The sequence below is a fragment of the Ornithodoros turicata genome, chromosome 6 (assembly GCF_037126465.1).
Source record: "Ornithodoros turicata isolate Travis chromosome 6, ASM3712646v1, whole genome shotgun sequence".
NCBI lineage: Eukaryota > Metazoa > Arthropoda > Arachnida > Ixodida > Argasidae > Ornithodoros > Ornithodoros turicata.
In genome coordinates this window covers 6435213-6457016 of record NC_088206.1, presented here as the reverse complement: position 1 = coordinate 6457016, position 21804 = coordinate 6435213, and the positions used below count along the sequence as shown (strand labels likewise).

Sequence of the window (21804 nt, the reverse complement as noted above, 5' to 3'; positions counted from 1 at the left end):
GGGTGCAATGTTGTTATAGAAACTTTAAGAAAAATAGGATACCTTTCTGGCTGGTTAGGATGGTTGTTTTTGTTCTGTTGCTTTATGTGTTGTTGTAACATGTACTAATTTGTACTTCCTCCCCATAGCAGAAATACATTTTGGTGGAGGACATTTTCATTTTTTTAGTGTGCTAGAAAAAGACAATTGGGACACCTTGGGATTGGGATTGGTAGTTCTTTATTGTGTTGCTTATGTATCCTTGTAACTTTCTGCTTTCTTCCCATAGCAGGTACATATTTTGGTTGGGGACCTTTTCATGGTTTCCTTCGAATACAGTATGGTTAGGCAAAATTTAAGAAAGAAAAATACAATTGGAATGCATTTCTGACTGGCTGGCTTGGTAGTTCTTTGTTGTGTTCCTCATGTGTTGTTGTAACATGTACTAATCTGTACTTTCTTCCCATAGCAGGTACATATTTTGGTGGGGGACCTTTTCATGGTTTCCTTCGAATGCAGTATGGTTAGGCAAAATTTCAGAAAGAAAAATACAATTGGAATGCATTTCTGACTTGCTGGCTTGGTAGTTCTTTGTTGTGTTCCTCATGTGTTGTTGTAACATGTACTAATCTGTACTTTCTTCCCATAGCAGGTACATATTTTGGTGGGGGACCTTTTCATGGTTTCCTTCGAATGCAGTATGGTTAGGCAAAATTTAAGAAGGAAAAATACAATTGGAATGCATTTCTGACTGGCTGGCTTGGTAGTTCTTTGTTGTGTTCCTCATGTGTTGTTGTAACATGTACTAATCTGTACTTTCTTCCCATAGCAGGCACATATTTTGGTGGGGGACCTTTTCATGGTTTCCTTCGAATGCAGTATGGTTAGGCAAAATTTAAGAAAGAAAAATACAATTGGAATGCATTTCTGACTTGCTGGCTTGGTAGTTCTTTGTTGTGTTCCTCATGTGTTGTTGTAACATGTACTAATCTGTACTTTCTTCCCATAGCAGGTACATATTTTGGTGGGGGACCTTTTCATGGTTTCCTTCGAATGCAGTATGGTTAGGCAAAATTTAAGAAGGAAAAATACAATTGGAATGCATTTCTGACTGGCTGGCTTGGTAGTTCTTTGTTGTGTTCCTCATGTGTTGTTGTAACATGTACTAATCTGTACTTTCTTCCCATAGCAGGTACATATTTTGGTGGGGGACCTTTTCATGGTTTCCTTCGAATGCAGTATGGTTAGGCAAAATTTAAAAAAGAAAAATACAATTGGAATGCATTTCTGACTGGCTGGCTTGGTAGTTCTTTGTTGTGTTCCTCATGTGTTGTTGTAACATGTACTAATCTGTACTTTCTTCCCATAGCAGGTACATATTTTGGTTGGGGACCTTTTCGTGGTTTCCTTCGAATGCAGTATGGTTAGGCAAAATTTAAGAAAGAAAAATACAATTGGAATGCATTTCTGACTGGCTGGCTTGGTAGTTCTTTGTTGTGTTCCTCATGTGTTGTTGTAACATGTACTAATCTGTACTTTCTTCCCATAGCAGGTACATATTTTGGTGGGGGACCTTTTCATGGTTTCCTTCGAATGCAGTATGGTTAGGCAAAATTTAAGAACGAAAAATACAATTGGAATGCATTTCTGACTGGCTGGCTTGGTAGTTCTTTGTTGTGTTCCTCATGTGTTGTTGTAACATGTACTAATCTGTACTTTCTTCCCATAGCAGGTACATATTTTGGTTGGGGACCTTTTCGTGGTTTCCTTCGAATGCAATATGGTTAGGCAAAATTTAAGAAAGAAAAATACAATTGGAATGCATTTCTGACTGGCTGGCTTGGTAGTTCTTTGTTGTGTTCCTCATGTGTTGTTGTAACATGTACTAATCTGTACTTTCTTCCCTTAGCAGGTACATATTTTGGTGGGGGACCTTTTCATGGTTTCCTTCGAATGCAGTATGGTTAGGCAAAATTTAAGAAGGAAAAATACAATTGGAATGCATTTCTGACTGGCTGGCTTGGTAGTTCTTTGTTGTGTTCCTCATGTGTTGTTGTAACATGTACTAATCTGTACTTTCTTCCCATAGCAGGTACATATTTTGGTTGGGGACCTTTTCGTGGTTTCCTTCGAATGCAGTATGGTTAGGCAAAATTTAAGAAAGAAAAATACAATTGGAATGCATTTCTGACTGGCTGGCTTGGTAGTTCTTTGTTGTGTTCCTCATGTGTTGTTGTAACATGTACTAATCTGTACTTTCTTCCCATAGCAGGTACATATTTTGGTGGGGGACCTTTTCATGGTTTCCTTCGAATGCAGTATGGTTAGGCAAAATTTAAGAAAGAAAAATACAATTGGAATGCATTTCTGACTTGCTGGCTTGGTAGTTCTTTGTTATGTTCCTCATGTGTTGTTGTAACATGTACTAATCTGTACTTTCTTCCCATAGCAGGTACATATTTTGGTGGGGGACCTTTTCATGGTTTCCTTCGAATGCAGTATGGTTAGGCAAAATTTAAGAAGGAAAAATACAATTGGAATGCATTTCTGACTGGCTGGCTTGGTAGTTCTTTGTTGTGTTCCTCATGTGTTGTTGTAACATGTACTAATCTGTACTTTCTTCCCATAGCAGGTACATATTTTGGTTAGGGACCTTTTCGTGGTTTCCTTCGAATGCAGTATGGTTAGGCAAAATTTAAGAAAGAAAAATACAATTGGAATGCATTTCTGACTGGCTGGCTTGGTAGTTCTTTGTTGTGTTCCTCATGTGTTGTTGTAACATGTACTAATCTGTACTTTCTTCCCATAGCAGGTACATATTTTGGTGGGGGACCTTTTCATGGTTTCCTTCGAATGCAGTATGGTTAGGCAAAATTTAAGAAAGAAAAATACAATTGGAATGCATTTCTGACTTGCTGGCTTGGTAGTTCTTTGTTGTGTTCCTCATGTGTTGTTGTAACATGTACTAATCTGTACTTTCTTCCCATAGCAGGTACATATTTTGGTGGGGGAACTTTTCATGGTTTCCTTCGAATGCAGTATGGTTAGGCAAAATTTAAGAAGGAAAAATACAATTGGAATGCATTTCTGACTGGCTGGCTTGGTAGTTCTTTGTTGTGTTCCTCATGTGTTGTTGTAACATGTACTAATCTGTACTTTCTTCCCATAGCAGGTACATATTTTGGTGGGGGACCTTTTCATGGTTTCCTTCGAATGCAGTATGGTTAGGCAAAATCTAAGAAAGAAAAATACAATTGGAATGCATTTCTGACTGGCTGGCTTGGTAGTTCTTTGTTGTGTTCCTCATGTGTTGTTGTAACATGTACTAATCTGTACTTTCTTCCCATAGCAGGTACATATTTTGGTGGGGGACCTTTTCATGGTTTCCTTCGAATGCAGTATGGTTAGGCAAAATTTAAGAAAGAAAAATACAATTGGAATGATACAATTGGAATGGTGGAATGCAATTGGAATTGCATGGCAATTGGAATTGAATGGTTGGAATACAATTGGAATGGTACAATTGGAATGCATTTCTGACTGGCTGGCTTGGTAGTTCTTTGTTGTGTTCCTCATGTGTTGTTGTAACATGTACTAATCTGTACTTTCTTCCCATAGCAGGTACATATTTTGGTGGGGGACCTTTTCATGGTTTCCTTCGAATGCAGTATGGTTAGGCAAAATTTAAGAAGGAAAAATACAATTGGAATGCATTTCTGACTGGCTGGCTTGGTAGTTCTTTGTTGTGTTCCTCATGTGTTGTTGTAACATGTACTAATCTGTACTTTCTTCCCATAGCAGGTACATATTTTGGTTGGGGACCTTTTCGTGGTTTCCTTCGAATGCAGTATGGTTAGGCAAAATTTAAGAAAGAAAAATACAATTGGAATGCATTTCTGACTGGCTGGCTTGGTAGTTCTTTGTTGTGTTCCTCATGTGTTGTTGTAACATGTACTAATCTGTACTTTCTTCCCATAGCAGGTACATATTTTGGTGGGGGACCTTTTCATGGTTTCCTTCGAATGCAGTATGGTTAGGCAAAATTTAAGAAAGAAAAATACAATTGGAATGCATTTCTGACTTGCTGGCTTGGTAGTTCTTTGTTGTGTTCCTCATGTGTTGTTGTAACATGTACTAATCTGTACTTTCTTCCCATAGCAGGTACATATTTTGGTGGGGGACCTTTTCATGGTTTCCTTCGAATGCAGTATGGTTAGGCAAAATTTAAGAAGGAAAAATACAATTGGAATGCATTTCTGACTGGCTGGCTTGGTAGTTCTTTGTTGTGTTCCTCATGTGTTGTTGTAACATGTACTAATCTGTACTTTCTTCCCATAGCAGGTACATATTTTGGTTGGGGACCTTTTCGTGGTTTCCTTCGAATGCAGTATGGTTAGGGAAAATTTAAGAAAGAAAAATACAATTGGAATGCATTTCTGACTGGCTGGCTTGGTAGTTCTTTGTTGTGTTCCTCATGTGTTGTTGTAACATGTACTAATCTGTACTTTCTTCCCATAGCAGGTACATATTTTGGTGGGGGACCTTTTCATGGTTTCCTTCGAATGCAGTATGGTTAGGCAAAATTTAAGAAAGAAAAATACAATTGGAATGCATTTCTGACTTGCTGGCTTGGTAGTTCTTTGTTGTGTTCCTCATGTGTTGTTGTAACATGTACTAATCTGTACTTTCTTCCCATAGCAGGTACATATTTTGGTGGGGGACCTTTTCATGGTTTCCTTCGAATGCAGTATGGTTAGGCAAAATTTAAGAAGGAAAAATACAATTGGAATGCATTTCGGACTGGCTGGCTTGGTAGTTCTTTGTTGTGTTCCTCATGTGTTGTTGTAACATGTACTAATCTGTACTTTCTTCCCATAGCAGGTACATATTTTGGTGGGGGACCTTTTCATGGTTTCCTTCGAATGCAGTATGGTTAGGCAAAATCTAAGAAAGAAAAATACAATTGGAATGCATTTCTGACTGGCTGGCTTGGTAGTTCTTTGTTGTGTTCCTCATGTGTTGTTGTAACATGTACTAATCTGTACTTTCTTCCCATAGCAGGTACATATTTTGGTGGGGGACCTTTTCATGGTTTCCTTCGAATGCAGTATGGTTAGGCAAAATTTAAGAAAGAAAAATACAATTGGAATGCATTTCTGACTGGCTGGCTTGGTAGTTCTTTGTTGTGTTCCTCATGTGTTGTTGTAACATGTACTAATCTGTACTTTCTTCCCATAGCAGGTACATATTTTGGTTGGGGACCTTTTCGTGGTTTCCTTCGAATGCAGTATGGTTAGGCAAAATTTAAGAAAGAAAAATACAATTGGAATGCATTTCTGACTGGCTGGCTTGGTAGTTCTTTGTTGTGTTCCTCATGCGTTGTTGTAACATGTACTAATCTGTACTTTCTTCCCATAGCAGGTACATATTTTGGTGGGGGACCTTTTCATGGTTTCCTTCGAATGCAGTATGGTTAGGCAAAATTTAAGAAAGAAAAATACAATTGGAATGCATTTCTGACTTGCTGGCTTGGTAGTTCTTTGTTGTGTTCCTCATGTGTTGTTGTAACATGTACTAATCTGTACTTTCTTCCCATAGCAGGTACATATTTTGGTTGGGGACCTTTTCGTGGTTTCCTTCGAATGCAGTATGGTTAGGCAAAATTTAAGAAAGAAAAATACAATTGGAATGCATTTCTGACTGGCTGGCTTGGTAGTTCTTTGTTGTGTTCCTCATGTGTTGTTGTAACATGTACTAATCTGTACTTTCTTCCCATAGCAGGTACATATTTTGGTGGGGGACCTTTTCATGGTTTCCTTCGAATGCAGTATGGTTAGGCAAAATTTAAGAAAGAAAAATACAATTGGAATGCATTTCTGACTTGCTGGCTTGGTAGTTCTTTGTTGTGTTCCTCATGTGTTGTTGTAACATGTACTAATCTGTACTTTCTTCCCATAGCAGGTACATATTTTGGTGGGGGACCTTTTCATGGTTTCCTTCGAATGCAGTATGGTTAGGCAAAATTTAAGAAGGAAAAATACAATTGGAATGCATTTCTGACTGGCTGGCTTGGTAGTTCTTTGTTGTGTTCCTCATGTGTTGTTGTAACATGTACTAATCTGTACTTTCTTCCCATAGCAGGTACATATTTTGGTGGGGGACCTTTTCATGGTTTCCTTCGAATGCAGTATGGTTAGGCAAAATTTAAGAAAGAAAAATACAATTGGAATGCATTTCTGACTGGCTGGCTTGGTAGTTCTTTGTTGTGTTCCTCATGTGTTGTTGTAACATGTACTAATCTGTACTTTCTTCCCATAGCAGGTACATATTTTGGTGGGGGACCTTTTCATGGTTTCCTTCGAATGCAGTATGGTTAGGCAAAATTTAAGAAAGAAAAATACAATTGGAATGCATTTCTGACTGGCTGGCTTGGTAGTTCTTTGTTGTGTTCCTCATGTGTTGTTGTAACATGTACTAATCTGTACTTTCTTCCCATAGCAGGTACATATTTTGGTGGGGGACCTTTTCATGGTTTCCTTCGAATGCAGTATGGTTAGGCAAAATTTAAGAAAGAAAAATACAATTGGAATGCATTTCTGACTGGCTGGCTTGGTAGTTCTTTGTTGTGTTCCTCATGTGTTGTTGTAACATGTACTAATGTGTACTTTCTTCCCATAGCAGGTACATATTTTGGTGGGGGACCTTTTCATGGTTTCCTTCGAATGCAGTATGGTTAGGCAAAATTTAAGAAAGAAAAATACAATTGGAATGCATTTCTGACTGGCTGGCTTGGTAGTTCTTTGTTGTGTTCCTCATGTGTTGTTGTAACATGTACTAATCTGTACTTTCTTCCCATAGCAGGTACATATTTTGGTGGGGGACCTTTTCATGGTTTCCTTCGAATGCAGTATGGTTAGGCAAAATTTAAGAAAGAAAAATACAATTGGAATGCATTTCTGACTGGCTGGCTTGGTAGTTCTTTGTTGTGTTCCTCATGTGTTGTTGTAACATGTACTAATCTGTACTTTCTTAGCATAGCAGGTACATATTTCCGTGGGGGACGCTTTCATTGCTTTCTTGGAGGGCAGTGTGTTTAGGCAAAATTTAAGAAAAATATGGGGTACCTCCCTGGCTGGCCGGCTGGCTTGGTAGTTTTTCGTTGTTTCTCTCGTGTATTGTTGTCATACGCACTAATTTGTTCGTTGTTCCCATAGCTGGTAGACATTTTCGTGGGGGACCTTTTGATTTGTTTCTTTGAGTATGGCAAGGGAAGAAAATTGAGATAATCTGGTTCAGCTAGATCTTGGTTGTGTTTTTCGCAGGCAAATACACTGACAGAATAAGTTTTCGATGTGGAGTTGATGCTGGTAAATTTTTAAGGAAGTATAACCAACTGTTGTATGATGTTAATCGACTTCCTGTGTACCTTTTCTTCATTTTGGTCTTGGCCTCCCCACATGACGTTGAACGGTAGTTTTATGCTGCGGCTAGGTGTCATTGTAAAATTATTTCTTTTCGTTTTTAACATTGTGTTAGTTTAGGAGAAATGCTGTTCATTGTTGATTTAGTTATTGAACCTTGCCCTTCTTTGGCGGAACGCGACATGGATATGAATTTATGATAACATTTTAAATCAACTGTACCGCCTAACTGTAAATATTAGCAGACAATTTAGCGTAGTTCACTTCCAGAAAGTTCGCCGTGCCCTTACAGTTTGGAGGAGTCGGCACCGTTCCGGTGAAGAAGTACGTACGTGTTTGATAAACGTGATAGGCTCCTCTTCATGTTACCACAGAAGTTCTTGGTGCACTTCCTTTCTTACTCATCACTCTACTTAATCATCGCAAGTTTTATGAGGCAAATTGTGACTGGGATATCAACAACGAAAGCGAGGTATGCTGTCTTCTAGATGCTGCTTCCTAGATACCTCACAGTAGATGTCGTGAAAGGGACAGCCGCATCCGTTCCAGTCGACTTCGAAACTATGGTGTCATTTTATTCCTCCTTGACCACTGCGAAATAGTGGGATAATTTGACTGTTATGTATTCGTCTGAACAGATGACAGGAGCAGACGCCGGATGTTAGGAGTATGCCGGAATTCGCTCTCTGGAAAAACGATAAACCGTCACTCCCTAAGAACCAATGAGGGCGCGACGTTGCGAAAAGGAATGCCGCGGCGGTGCGGGCGTCTCATCGCCTTTCCTCCTCTGAGAACCGCCGCGCTCTCACTCATCCGCTTAGGGAGTAACGTCACGCCGCCGGAGCTTGTGCAGCGCTGATCTTTAAAATTAGCTCATTAATGTGTTAGCATTAGAAGAAGCGTTTCAAGGAAAAGTGTCGGTGTCGATCCGTGGTCAAATCATGGAGAAGGAAGTACCGCGCGTGAGAGAGGTGGAGGGCAGTAGAGAGTTGAGAGTAAGGGAAAGGAGGTCACGGAGCGGGCGCCAATGTACGCGCTCGGCGGCGGATGACGGCACGGAGAGGAGCACATCCGCGGAAGCGGTCTTGGCGGCGCGCCAGATACGCGGGCGAGTCTGAACATGCGGCTGTGCAAGGCGCGTATGGGCTGAATTCAAGTACACAATGGAGGGTGAACCCAGTACGAGTGCCTGCAAGTAGGAGACGGATTCTGAGCGAGGGCGACAAGCTGCCGAAACGGAGGAAGAGCGCAAGGAACGTCACCTCACCTGAGCTTTTCAGGTGATTCTATACTTACTGGGGTAACTATTAGAGAATTTTAGTGCATCGTATAGTACGCTATCGCCTTTGCGTACGTAACGGACAGCGTGAGGGCTCTGCGCTATGCGCGAAGCTCTCTTTATGCCTCGCGCATGCGCAGAACTACCAACACAATCTCTTACGTACTCAAACGCGATAGCAACAACAACAACAATAGATGATGACGATGAGATGGCGAAGCGATAGCGTACGATGCACTAAAAGTAACTTTTTGATTTAAAAATTTGATGTCAGGCAGTGGCATGTTACACAGATGAGACTTTAATTGTTTCTGAACATCCGCAGGTCACTTGTGAAACAAGTAATTGGTGTCCCGCCTCAGCTTTGCCATGAACGCCCATTAGCTTCTTTGCTGGAGCGCGCATGTCTCGCCTGCGGAAGGTGAGTTGCTGAAATTTAAAGCAAAAATGACTTCCTTAAGACACCCTTTTTGTTCCTGGGCTGCAGGCATTATTCGGGAGTGTTAACTTTTTAAAGGCAACCTACCAGACATCAAATCAAGATCCCCCGCCAGCACCGCGAAAGTGCACGTGGGAGAGACGCCCCTCCCCTTCTGCAGGCGAAGTATACACGATAGTCGATACACGATCACCAACGCTGTGATGTGATGTAATAGAAAAAGAAAAATGAAATGACACGAAGGGACAGACACTGCACGAAGTCTCAAGTCTGCCACTCTCAAGTCCCTCAAGTCTGTCCCTTCGTGTTCCCTAGTCTCGGGATTTTACATTATGCATCGACTTCACCAGCTCGCTTGCTTCTTAGCCATCTTTTCACAGACATGACGTTATGGTACATGGTATGATGTCACACTCTCTTGGTTGTAGAGCCTGGCAACCACGGCCTGCTTCCTGGAGATCAAACGAGATAAAAAGTAATAAAGCTGGTCGTGCTGGCAACAACGTCAGCACGTTAAAATCAGTAAAAGAGAGCGAGAGAGGGAAAAGAAAACAAATATTTTATTGAGCCATCAGATGATAAGTTAGGTTTTACTCGTCAACGCACTTTCATCAATCGTCCCATAATCATTCTGACACTGTTTTTAATAGATTTTGTTGTTGGATGCATCATTTGTGGCTGTTAATGCGCGTTGAGGTGTTGCACTACCACATTTTTGATTCGTTAAAACACATTTTTCACATAGAACACATTTTTGAGTATCGTGTGCCATGATGTACACACGTCATCATCTCACGTGTATGTGCGTGTGTACATACGTGACGATGTGGGCTTCTTGGTGATGCTTCATAATTGAAAGGAGTAAAACCCCTCAATGCATCCCTTAGATGTGACTTTTTTGTGTCTTATCCCCGTTTTTAATGGCTGCGTTGAAGGGTTTAATTGGTTTCTAATCGCAATGCGTTCACTGTACAAAGTAAGTAAGTTAATCTCGATCACCCGTATGAACCTAACAAGAGCAGAAAGAGGAGGTCAGATATTAGAAACAGTTGTTTTTAACATGTCGGTCGAGAACTGCTGACGTGGACACTGCTACAAGTTAGCAATGTGCCCATCAGTAACAATATCGAATAACTGCGGGGAAGTCTGGCAGAAAGGTTGCAGGGCTAACACTGCCTCAGGTGCGTAAAGTCCGACAGGACGTCCCACTTGAAGCGGGTGTACCTCGAAACAAACTGATAGAGATCCACGTTGCAAAGTGAACTGTTGAAAATGAATGTTTCGTGGTCCCTACCAGAAAAAAAGAAAGAAAAAGAAACGAAGTCCACAATCGCGAAATCCCCGCATTCTGATTGGACGCCAGCCAGCGTGACATCACCGCCGGGTCGCTATGGAATGGAGAGTTTGTAAATGTTCATATCGGCCGAAAAATGTGGTCCCCGTGTTACTTAGTTCCTGACATCACGCAACTGTCATATAATTTTTGAGCGTACCCGCGTCCAAGAATAATAACCATAATGAAAGAAAACAGCACCACGGAGGGACCAATGGCGCCCACACAACTAGAATAGACCTATCCCTGTTTGTAAACAAATGGCGTCATAGTGTTCTACAGCGCCACCAATTTGGTAGAATTGAACTACGCTCGAAGCTAGAGGTGAACGAAGTCGCGCCCGAAAGCCACGGTCTTGAGGGGATTACGATACGGCCCCTTGAAGGGACGCGACGCTCGGTCCTGCTTTTCTTTCAATGGGACGCAGCGAACAAGTGCCCGTTTGTGGAACCCAGCCCTCTCCTTCCGATTTGTTTCGGTTTCAGTCTGTCTACCAACGTCATGATGACGTTTCTCGGGTAGAGGTCTATAGAGGTCAGCGGGCTATTCCAATCGGTTGTCAGCGCTGACTGCGTAGCCGTCACATTCGAAGTGTTGAAGGCAAATGTGCTGAAGACAGCGATACGCAGGTAAAGTTAACGATTCTGACAGTGTATTTTTTATGTTTTAAATTGAAAGTGGAGTTATGTTTCAGCAATTTCTTTTACATGCGCTAATAATAATTTGCAGTAGATTTGGAGGATGTGCTATCTAGGGGTAGCGCTGGAAGAGCTCGCCGATGTCGGCCTCACAGAGGTGGGCAACGTCGCGACTAACGCTCTGGAGAGAATGTGCGTCCTGGGCCGACTTCTAAGAGAACTGCGTACCGACATATGTCTGACAGCGTCTGAAGGAAACCCAAGGAAAACGTCAGACAGCACAGCCGGCACCTGGATTCGAATCCGGGTACCTCCCAGTCTCGATGTGCCATGGCCAGCGCCATCTATCTATGTGCTACCTGTGACAGGTAGGATACATTTTTTTTGGTAGTGTACGAAGGAAACGAAGTAACAATGTCCCAGCCACGTGTGCACGTTTCCGGAACGAAAGCCAATTGGTGATATTGCCGTTGTGAAATTGTTTGGACTTAAAGGGGCACGAAAATGCAAAGAAACAACTCGTTCTCAAATGAAAGTCAGTTTTTCAATTAATATATTGCATGCAAAATTAGTTCACAAAGCAGGTGCTGGTGGTGGTGCTAATGGAAGAGCTCGCCATTGTCGCTATCTCTGGGGGAATGTGCGTCCTGGGACGACTTCTAAGGGAACTGTGCCGACATATGCCTGGCAGCGTCTTGGCCGTCTTTGGCGGCAATGAACGGGATCTTCACGAAGCAAAGATTGGCGGCATCCAATCAGACAGAAGGAGAAGCGAGAGCATGCCTATCGTTCTAGTTCTTACCCGAATGTTCTAGTGACAACAATTGTTGTCTTCACGTCCTTTCGGACAGCGACACCGGCGTGCTTCGTAAGTCGCGCTATGTTTTTCGCAGGAACTGCTCCATGGCGTGGCACGCGCGTTCACGCGCAGCATGGACTAAAAGCACCCGATACCCGTTGTATACCCTACGCACGAGCTGAAGCGACGTTCACTGCGTTGTGTCGAGGCAAGAAAGAGTCTGGTATAATTCTAATAGACGATTTTAAAAAGATGCGCGCACCGCAAAGCGCGTGGCGCAAAGCAGCATGGGAACTTTGAGGGACACTGCTCTGTCGTCTGCTTCGGTTATGGTTTACCCCAGCTGACGCTGCAGCTACACACACCGGGAAAGTTGTTGTTCTTCTTCTACCTCCGCCTCTGGTCGTCTCGTAATGCTTTAAGGCGCTGTAAGTTCCCATGAGCCCTTGCGCGCCACAGATGGCGCTTGCTTTTCTAAAATAGTCTATTCTAAAAGACCATTTTTGTTGTATTGTTGACTCTATGGCTCATCTCATAGAGTCAACAACAAAAATGGTCTATTGTAGCTTCGTAACGGAATCGAAGTTTCGAATTACGACAACAAGTGCGAAATTAACGTAGCCTGGAACGTAATTTGAAGTGAACTTGTGGTGACATTTTAGTGCCCCTTTAATATCATTGGCTCGGCAGTTAGCGTGCTGGCCATGTGACGGCGAGAACTTTCACTGACGTCAACATCACGTCGAGACTGGGAGGTACCCAGGTTCCAATCCCGATGCCGGCTGTGCTGTCTGGGGGTTTTCCTGGGTTTTCCTCAGACGGTGTCAGACATATGTTGGCACAGTTCCGTTAGAAGTCGGCCCAGGACGCGCATTCCCCCAAAGCGTTACTCGTGACGTTGCCCTGTGAGGCCGACAACGACGAGCTCGCTCAGCACCACCACCTTGGTTGTGGGAGACTTTGAAATCGGGAATTTCGCAATGGGGATATCGTGGTTTCCTTCTTCTCAGACTCGGTCTAAACGGGAGCAGCTGGTTCGTGTGAGAATGAGACAACCTTTCGACAGCAAGTTTTCTTCCATGTCCCCACGGCGGAGAAATCAGACGAATTAGCGGCGGATCTCATCATGCATTTAATTTTGATATCGTTTTCTCATCGGCGTTTTTGTATCGAAATTTACTAACAACAACAACAACAACAACAACTTTATTTTGATGGTGGTTACTGGGAGTGTTTCCTCGCCACATCCGGTACTCTACCCCACTCCCTTCGGTAATTTGGTCAATATCGGAATTTAATTTCACTAATTAGTTTAAGAAGCGTATACGAAGAGGGGAGTCAAGTCCTGTAGATCACATAAACAAAATACAGAAACCGACACTGAAGATTTTTTTATTTTTTTTGTTTAAGTTTAATTAAACTTAAACAAAAATCTTCAGTGTCGGTTTTCTGTATTTTAATTAGTTTAACAATAATCTGACGCAGACCACGTTGTTCGATTATTGCGTGTGGTACACTCCCGCGTACAAAATAGTGTCCTTTTTTCGGACTTACTCGCGAGGCCTGCTCTGTTTCGAGTAGTTTATGTGGGACACCCTGTATGTGTCTTTACGAGAAAAACAAGTTATTTTGATAGTACGGTATACCGCTAATACGAAGTAAAAGAAGCAGCACATCGCTGTGTGCTGTAGTTAGCCGTGGCACGTCGCAAGAAGATCGTTTAAAATTGCGAGATTTTAGCTAAAAGTGTGTCTTATGTGCTGTAAGGGCCTCGATGTTTGTGAGCCGGACACACAAGAAGTTGTTTAAGGCCCGAAATAGTTGACCTAGTGGCCAGAGAGTCCGAAGCAGGCAAATTCCACCCGAGTGTAGCACGAGCGGATGTCCCATCATCGGTGAGCGTGATGATGAGTGTTGACGATGAAGGACCTCACGCGCAGATGACGTAAAATATCCAGTATGATAAATTCAGTATGATGAAAGTTGTGGGGAAAACGACACGTGAGACCCTGTCGATTAGCAGCGCCCTCTTGCGTCCCTTTTGGCTTGGGCTCGGTCCTGGTGGCAGGCAGTCTGAATTGAGACACAGCTGAAATAAAGAAGTCGTATTTGGTTATCTTATCGCTTAACAGTGCTCGGCGACTATAGGACTATGAGGCAATGTGCAGAGTGCTCATGAAAATTGGTTAACATTGCGCAAAGACACAGTCACAAATCCTCATATATCTCATTCTTCTGTGCCCCACTCTCACCCTCAACGCATTAACCTCATGCTTTCCTTTTAAAGGCATCTTCTGTGATTCATCTCATCATTCTTTCACCGTTTGTTAGTCATTTTTTTTTGTCATCTTTGTCTTTAATCTACCTCATCCTTCTTTCATCATTTGTTAGTTTTTCGGTATTTCCTAATTCTTTTTCTTTTTCTTTATTTCTTATTTCTGAATTTTTTATTTCTTTTTATTTATTAATTATTCTTTCTTTCTTTCTTTAATTCTGATCTTTTCTTTTTATTTATTTATTATTATTTCTTTTTTTCTTTAATTCTTATCTTTTCTTTTTATTTATTTATTATTATTTCTTATTTCTGGAATAGCAAGCCGACGTCCCGTTTGGCTGACCTTTCCCCGTTTTTTTTTTCCTTTTCGTCTAATAAATATATCCCCCCCCCCTCATATGGCACCGTTCCTAAAAAATATGCGGAGGAAGGAAAAACAGGAGGCGCCCTAAAGGGAAGCGCATGGGGTAAGTGGCCTATGAATAGGAGATGAGTTTTAGCATCCTTCAAACCATTATAAGGGTCATGTTACTTGACTGTAAACCGAAACCGGAAAACTAGCGGTGACGTCACCCGCCTTTGCTCCCCCTTCCACACCTTCACTCTTCGGCCGGAATAGGGCCTATCCTTACATTCCTTCCCCCACGCTACAATCATACTGCCTTCTGGGTCTCTTTGGGTCTAATCATGTAGCAGTCTCGCAAACATTAGAAACCAACATAGCGCGGGATAGTGAAAGGGACATCTAGATCTGTGTGCCAATGGCAGTGTCACCGGCGTCGGCGTCATACTGGTTTTGCCAGCGGCGCCGACGTCAGCAGTGCTGACGTCGGCGAGTTCACGGTGCTGACTTAGCACCGTGAACGCATAGAAGTAAACGGTAGTGCGCAGTCACTATATAACCACATAGTGTCGACTAAATTGGCAAATAAACGTGTTATCAAGTTTTATAGTATCGAGTAACAATAATGGAACAATTATCTCAAAATCCAGGTAGGTGGTCTGATGCGTTTTCACCTGTTCTCCCACCCACGTGCAGCGAGCTCTCAGAAACTGCCTGCAGAATTTTCATATCAAGAATCTGCTCACAAAAGAAAGTAGAAGAGATTCAATCTATTTTCACTGTTTATCGGAGGAGTAAGTTCTATTCGATTCGCAGTTTGACCGGAACAAACCATATGTGACAAGATCGTTATACTTGACGTAAACGTGAAGGAACCCTTCTTGGTCCTCAAGCTGCAAACAAAGAAACAACGCAAAAGTTGCGCTGCACTAAACAGTGAAAGTGGGTTGAATTAATTTCGAGTTTAGTTGAGTTGAGTTTGAATGTAAAAAACAATTTCGAGTTCTTCTTTTATATGACCCAGTCCCTAATACGCTAGAACGAAAACGCTGCAGGCAGTTCCATGGGCGAGCCGGTCCTGCCATTGGCGTCCGCTGCACGTGGGTTAGAAGCCATGTCCCAAGGTATTTGCCAGTGATGGCCAGTAGTTAACTACATGTAGTTAAACTACTAGTTAAACTACCTGATTTTAGTTAAAAAGTAGTTATCAAGTACTTGCAGAAATGTAGTGGCAACTACTAGTTAAACTACTATTTTAAGTAGTTAACTACAGTAGTTAGTTTACTGAAGGCGCCAACTACTTCCGATTTTGCCGCAAGCTTTACGGCACGATTGTGCTTCCGACTTTTACCTTGAGCTACTTGTTTGACGAGAACGGAGGTGCAGAGCAATTGTGTCGTGCATGTGTACTAAATCTTCACTTTTAATGCTTGTCTAATGAAGCCTCATTTGCTGTGAAATAATTCTGCAACTTAGTTTATCGCGTAGGCACAGAAAGAATCCCGCCGCAAGCTTTGTATTTGACGATCGTAGCAATGGCTTGAGCCAAAGTTTATTATTGCTTGTGATTCATATTTAGGTGCCGAAGAACACTACAAAAGATTGATGTTGGTGGACAACGTTAAGTAGTTATAGATGTAGTTAAACTACATTGCAATAGTTAAAAAAGTAGTTTTAACTACTCCCCCGAAAAGTAGTTGAACTACTAGTTAAACTACTCAATCACAAAGTAGTTAGCAGTTATAGTTAAACTATTGTAGAAGTAGCTAGTGGCCATCACTGGTATTTGTAGACTTTAGGTCTATGTGGATAGACTTAGGCGATGTAGGTACAGAAGCCAAGGTATGTGTGACACTGTTCCATTGTTGTCACTTGACACAATAAGCATCGAGAACACATTTTATTTCCGGATTTCCTTACTGTCACGTGGTTCGATAGTGCTCGCGCACTATCGTTGACTTGTAGTCGTTCGCGCCGCGGACGACGGAGGCAAAACCAGGATGACGCCTTCGCCAACCACAGTGCCATCAGTCTACTGCCACAGGTCTACTTCCAAACTCGGACGCCAGGAGAGGGCGCCGCTCATTAAGAACTGCCTTGCTGTCCCTCAATTCTTACTCTCTCTCAGCGGTTCTTCCAGTCTCCGTTCCTAAGGAGGTAAACTTACCTTAGCGCATTTTACCTCGGCTCTGTCTCCCCCTTCGAGAATGATGTTGACGATGGCGTATTCCATAAGTGAAGCGAACACAAAGACGGTGCAACAAGACATGAAGATGTCGATGGCCTTGATGTATGAGACTGGAGGGAGAGCAGCTTGGCTTTTGGCGTGCTGCGTGCATAACGTGAGCAAACTGGTAACCGCGAGGGTCACCCTGGCGGGAACCGCTTCGGGTTTGATCCAGAAGGACACCCAGGACATGATGACGATGAGACAGGTCGGAATGTATGTGTGGAACATGTAGTAGCCAAGGCGCCTCTTTAGGGTGAAGGTTAGTTGAAGACAGGTGAAGTTTCCTGCGAGAAAAAAATAAAATTAATTAAAAAAGTAATTTAGAGATATGGGATGTAGCTACAACGTCTTTTTTTCTTGTATTTGAGCCACAGGTCGCCAAATCCACTCACGATGGCCATCACAATCGTCACCCATCACGGAGAATGATGTGATGCTGAGTGATGGGCTGCGATGTGGTGTGATGTTCAATGATGACTTATAACTTATAGGTCATCCCTGATTAGTTATAGGTTATAATGTGACATGTGATGCTCAAGATGTGGTCAAATTATAGTTTCTGAAATTGACGTCCAATGGTGCGGTTTTGAAGTTGAATGATTGTAACGTTGATGTTGGATGATGGATTGTGATGTTGATGTGATGGACTGTGAGTATGTCCCACCATGATGTGATATTGAATGAATTTCTATAAAAGTGCCGACCTATGATTCGAACTCAGCGTTTTTCATAACCATGATATATGAAGGACCATTCGTGTAACCGTCTTTGCGTAGGTCGCCTGTCCTGTTGCGTGAACGTTAAGCCTTCATCTGCCTAAGCTTATAACTCAGTTCGTTAGTTTAACCTTCGACTCATAGCTCTAGGCAACGGCTATCACACTCGGTCGGCCCCTTCATTCTCTTGCTACTATTAGTCATACCACGAGTGTTTGTAATTGCCTTCCACGCATGGTATCACTGATATAAGGACGCCACACTCCGTGCTACACACGAACATGGCTATACAGAGCTACGACTAGCGTAAGATACAAGCCACATGATACAAGCAAGTCAGGCGCACCCTCTTTATCTCAAGTGGTCCCGCCCAGACCGGAGCGGTGCGATGCAACGTGCCGACTCACGCTGATAACGGCACAGTTCGATGTTGCTGGTGTCCCGGCCGAACGGTATTCCTTGTGTTGTCGCTGCCAGTTAAACCTCGTAGCTTAGTATTCGTACACAACGGTGTAACTGCGGAATTGTGCGAGACAATGGAGGCAAAGGTCATTCTTGATGCCGGACAGGAGTCTCACAAGAGCGTCATCGCTGCACATACGTCTGTGTGTATGCGCAATATTTTAAGAAACTGGAAGGTACTGTCAGGGACACTTCTAACGTTCTACCCGTTTCCGTGGTCTCGCTCCGATAAGCGCCACGCTAGAGGGCAAGGTTGCAAACAAAAAGTGGACTCCTCCGGAGGTGGCCGGGTGCCGACGAGGTATCGCATTGCAGCACGAAGGTCTTGGAAGGAACGAGTAAAAAAAGAAAAAAAAAAAACGTAACAAAAGGAAAGCAGACGGTGTGAGAGGGAATTATATCACTATCTTAATCTGTTGTCACGTGCCGTGCCCTGCTTTGTAAGGAGCAAGAAGATCGCGGTTTGTTATCGCGTCTGCTTTCTGTTGTTACGTTTTTCTTTATTGTTTTTTAATCGGTCCTTCCAACGCCTTCGTGCGGCAATGGGATAGCTTGTCGGCACCCGGCCACCCCCTGACGAGTTCACTTTTTGTTTGCGAGCTTGGCCGCTAGCGTGACGATTATCGGAGTGAGGCTACGAAAACGAGTAGAAGTATCCCTGACAGTACGTCTATGGCTGCTTCTCTTATTCAGCACCGAGAAGACCACGCAGGGCCACGGAAATACTTCCGCTTAGGTATGTAACAGAAATAGCTCCACTGCAGTAAGTTATCGCGTACCTACAGCTCTTAAAAGGTGGCTTTGCAAAAGAGCTTTCGCGTGGTAACTGGTCATGCGACAACAGCTGTATGAGTCCACCAGGGCTATGTTCGCGCAAGAAACCTTCGCAATCTCTCTGCATACGAACACAGGGGGCGCCCTGCCTTGTATAGGGTCATCTACATCAGTGCGCAGGGCGGACGTCATGCATCCTGGACATGTCATAAGTCCATACCAGTTTTGAGTACCATACACGTGGCCATAAAAATATCCGCTCTCATGATCAACGACCCATTGCGGATTGTTAAGCGGATTGTTCATTTTTGCTCGGCTTCGTTTTTAAACTTCCTTTTGGCCTCCTTAATTGGTTCCATCCAACATGCTCGCAGTAGAGCACGTAAATTTGCAAATGAAGCCTCGTAATGGTGACTAGTCTCAAAGATGTGGTAACGAGACCGGCGCTAAAGCTCACTTAGCTGATGCGCTCGCACCTCAGATATGTACAGATATGAACACGCGAGCGGTGTATTTCCTCCTATCTGAATATATCTTGAAAACAGTTACTTTATTATGGACGACGCGTGACGAGCTGATAAAAAATTGAACTCTGGCATTGATAATTGATTGATTGATAAACAACTGATGTTGAGTCACGAGTTGGTGACGAGCACAACAGTTAAATCCAACTCACTTCGCCGGTACATACAACAGTAATCATACCAAAACTACCGCTGTGTGTCGCTAAGAGCGCAGTCGTCCACCCCTCTGAGGCAGTGAACTGGCCTGATTTCGCCAGCTTCCGCTTGCCGCTAGGGTGTCGTACCGAGGAGAATTAAAATACACCGCTCGCGTGTTCCGCAAACTTTTGTCGGGACCTGTACTGCTTGCGTCACACTTGTCTGGAATCTCCAGCCCGTGGTGCGCCTTTCCCCTATCGGCGGTGACGCGCGCGAAGGACCCGTACCATTATCGCCTCAGAGGGGAGATCGTGTGTCACACAACCCCACCAACCGGAAAAGATCATATTGGGCGTCGTCTGCTAGCATGGGGAATGCTAGCAGACTAGCGGACGACCCAGAAGACGCACTCGAGTATCACAGATGATCTCAACCCGGTTGGTGGCGTCGTGTGAAACACGGCCTCCCCTCGGAGGTGATAATGGTACGGGTCCTTCGCGCGCGACACCACCGATAGGGGACAGGCGGACCACGGGCTGGAGGTTCCAGACAAGTATGTCGCAAGCAGTAATACTTTTGAGTAACCTACTACTCCACAATGTTGGACGCAAGTAAGCTATCTCTGTGTGCGGAAGTTTATCGTTGATATGATAAGCGTTGAAGGCAATGGCGGCGATACCTGCGCTCTTCTCTTTCCTATAAGCTCCACGTGCAAGTTATCTTCGTTTCGCGCAAAGTGCTCTTTCGGATGGGCTGACGCAGACGTGTTTCGTTGCTTGAGGAATCGCTTTTACCGCGTCTTTCCTGGCAAAGTGGCTTGAAAGCAAAATCAAGTTGAGGCCTCTTCGGTGAAGCGTGAATCGATGAAGAGTGGGCCCTGAAATGCCATGTTCGTTCGCACTAGTATAATTTCCGTTACTTAATATACCTGTATAGTAGCACACTATAGTAGCATTACGAATTAGCTTACCGTCACGAGTTTTTTCTTTATTCACATCACATCACCGTCACGAAGTTATTTACCTTGTTCGAGTGCTGCTGATGGGCGGCGTACCTCACGCTTATTGGATAACCATACGGCACACTCCATAGCGAATAGTGTCTTGTTGTTGGAGGAAAATTTAATATAACGTGGTAATGCATACAAGTGTGAATAGGACAATTAGTACAGCAGGACGATAGTGTCCTTAGCACGAAATGCTATGCTGGAAGGCAGCAGCTGAATGGCATACGCGCGGACCTTGCGTTAGTAACATATTAGCTAGGTGGAAAATAAAAGGGCTTTCGGTCTTCATTCAGCAGCTTCATTCGCTGGCTACAAGCCTGTTGTTTTTGAAACACCCGTCTCGATTATGAGAAAATATTAATACTATTATATCATATTTATAACTTACGAGACATGTCGTGAACTATACCAACATATGCGGAATTCAAGATACTAGTCCGGCAGCCGGTTTCCCCTAGTCGTATGCACAAAAAACTCGTTTGCGAACACGTCAGTAATTGGAAGTTCTTGTCAGGATGTCCACCGTATACCCTCTCATTTAATAGGAAGTTGTAGAATAGGAGGCGCAATTTTAGCGCACCCAGCAAACGAAGCTTATTACGGTCGCAAAGAAAGGCAACGCGGAGATAGTTTTATAGTGTTCTCCTCTCGAACTGACAGGTCGGCCTCTCGCTGACAGCGCCAACACTCCCTTGATGGCTCAGACTGCAATGAAGTCATGCGCGGAATTTACGCTAAATTGTAAATAGTTTTAGCCTTTCCTTATTGTTTAAGAAACAAGGCATGCTATGCTTGATGGCGTTAGGCACTGTGCTTAGTAATGTTATTTTGCTCCGTGAACTCCTGGTTTTACGAACTTTGAGGTAATTAATTTTGAAGGTGAGCTACGCGGTGCCCCATTTTAATTATTATTATTCTCTGTCACGTTTCCCTGAGTGTTTTGTTTTTCAACTTTTTGAATTTACCGGTTGAGTAAATCCCGGTGCAGTCTTCCAAGCCGGTTTCTTCAAGATCCAGTTGAGGAAGTTCAAAGTCCTTGTGAACCACCAGGGGATCGTTCTCGTCCCAGTGGAACACTAGGTCATCCGTTGTGTGAGACACTGAAACAACAACAGCAACACTGTATTAGATTCTAAGTATATCTAAGTCCCATCAATGCATTTAAGATACAAAAACAGCTGTTAGACGATATAAGTTCGTTTGCTTCGTATATAGTCCTCATTAACGCGTCCGGGAGTAGCCAGTACCGAGTGTTTCGGGACTAATATGTCCACTTTTTTTTTTTTTTCAATCAATCGATGTAAGACGAAATTAAAGAAAAAGTTTCGGTATTTTAAAGATATTTATCTGGACATGATGCGTCTTCGGACGTTTCCACAAAACCAGTGCCAATCGACGAACACGATAAATAAACCCCACGATGGCCGGTTTCTTTTACGGAGTATCAC

At 43.2% G+C, this 21804-nt stretch overlaps 2 protein-coding genes across 4 annotated transcripts in view; one reads left to right on the top strand and one right to left on the bottom strand.

The window, feature by feature from the left end:
* Positions 1-9660: 9660 nt before the first annotated feature.
* LOC135398950 (glycine receptor subunit alpha-2-like) overlaps positions 9661-21804 on the bottom strand; it is a 154590-nt gene continuing 142446 nt past the window's right edge. For both annotated transcript variants that reach the window (XM_064630534.1, XM_064630533.1), the window contains exons 7-9: positions 21322-21456; positions 16674-17020; positions 9661-13977 (exon numbers count right to left, since the gene is read on the bottom strand). In XM_064630534.1, the coding sequence (XP_064486604.1) occupies positions 13819-13977; positions 16674-17020; positions 21322-21456 (641 nt within the window). In that variant the 3' untranslated portion in view covers positions 9661-13818. The remainder of the gene's footprint in view (positions 13978-16673; positions 17021-21321; positions 21457-21804) is intronic.
* LOC135398948 (glycine receptor subunit alpha-4-like) overlaps positions 18483-21804 on the top strand; it is a 373762-nt gene continuing 370440 nt past the window's right edge. Inside the window, exon 1 of one of the 2 annotated variants that reach the window (XM_064630532.1) lies at positions 18483-18650. The gene's annotated coding sequence lies outside the window, so the exon portion shown is untranslated. The remainder of the gene's footprint in view (positions 18651-21804) is intronic. The other variant, XM_064630530.1, reaches the window with a different exon arrangement.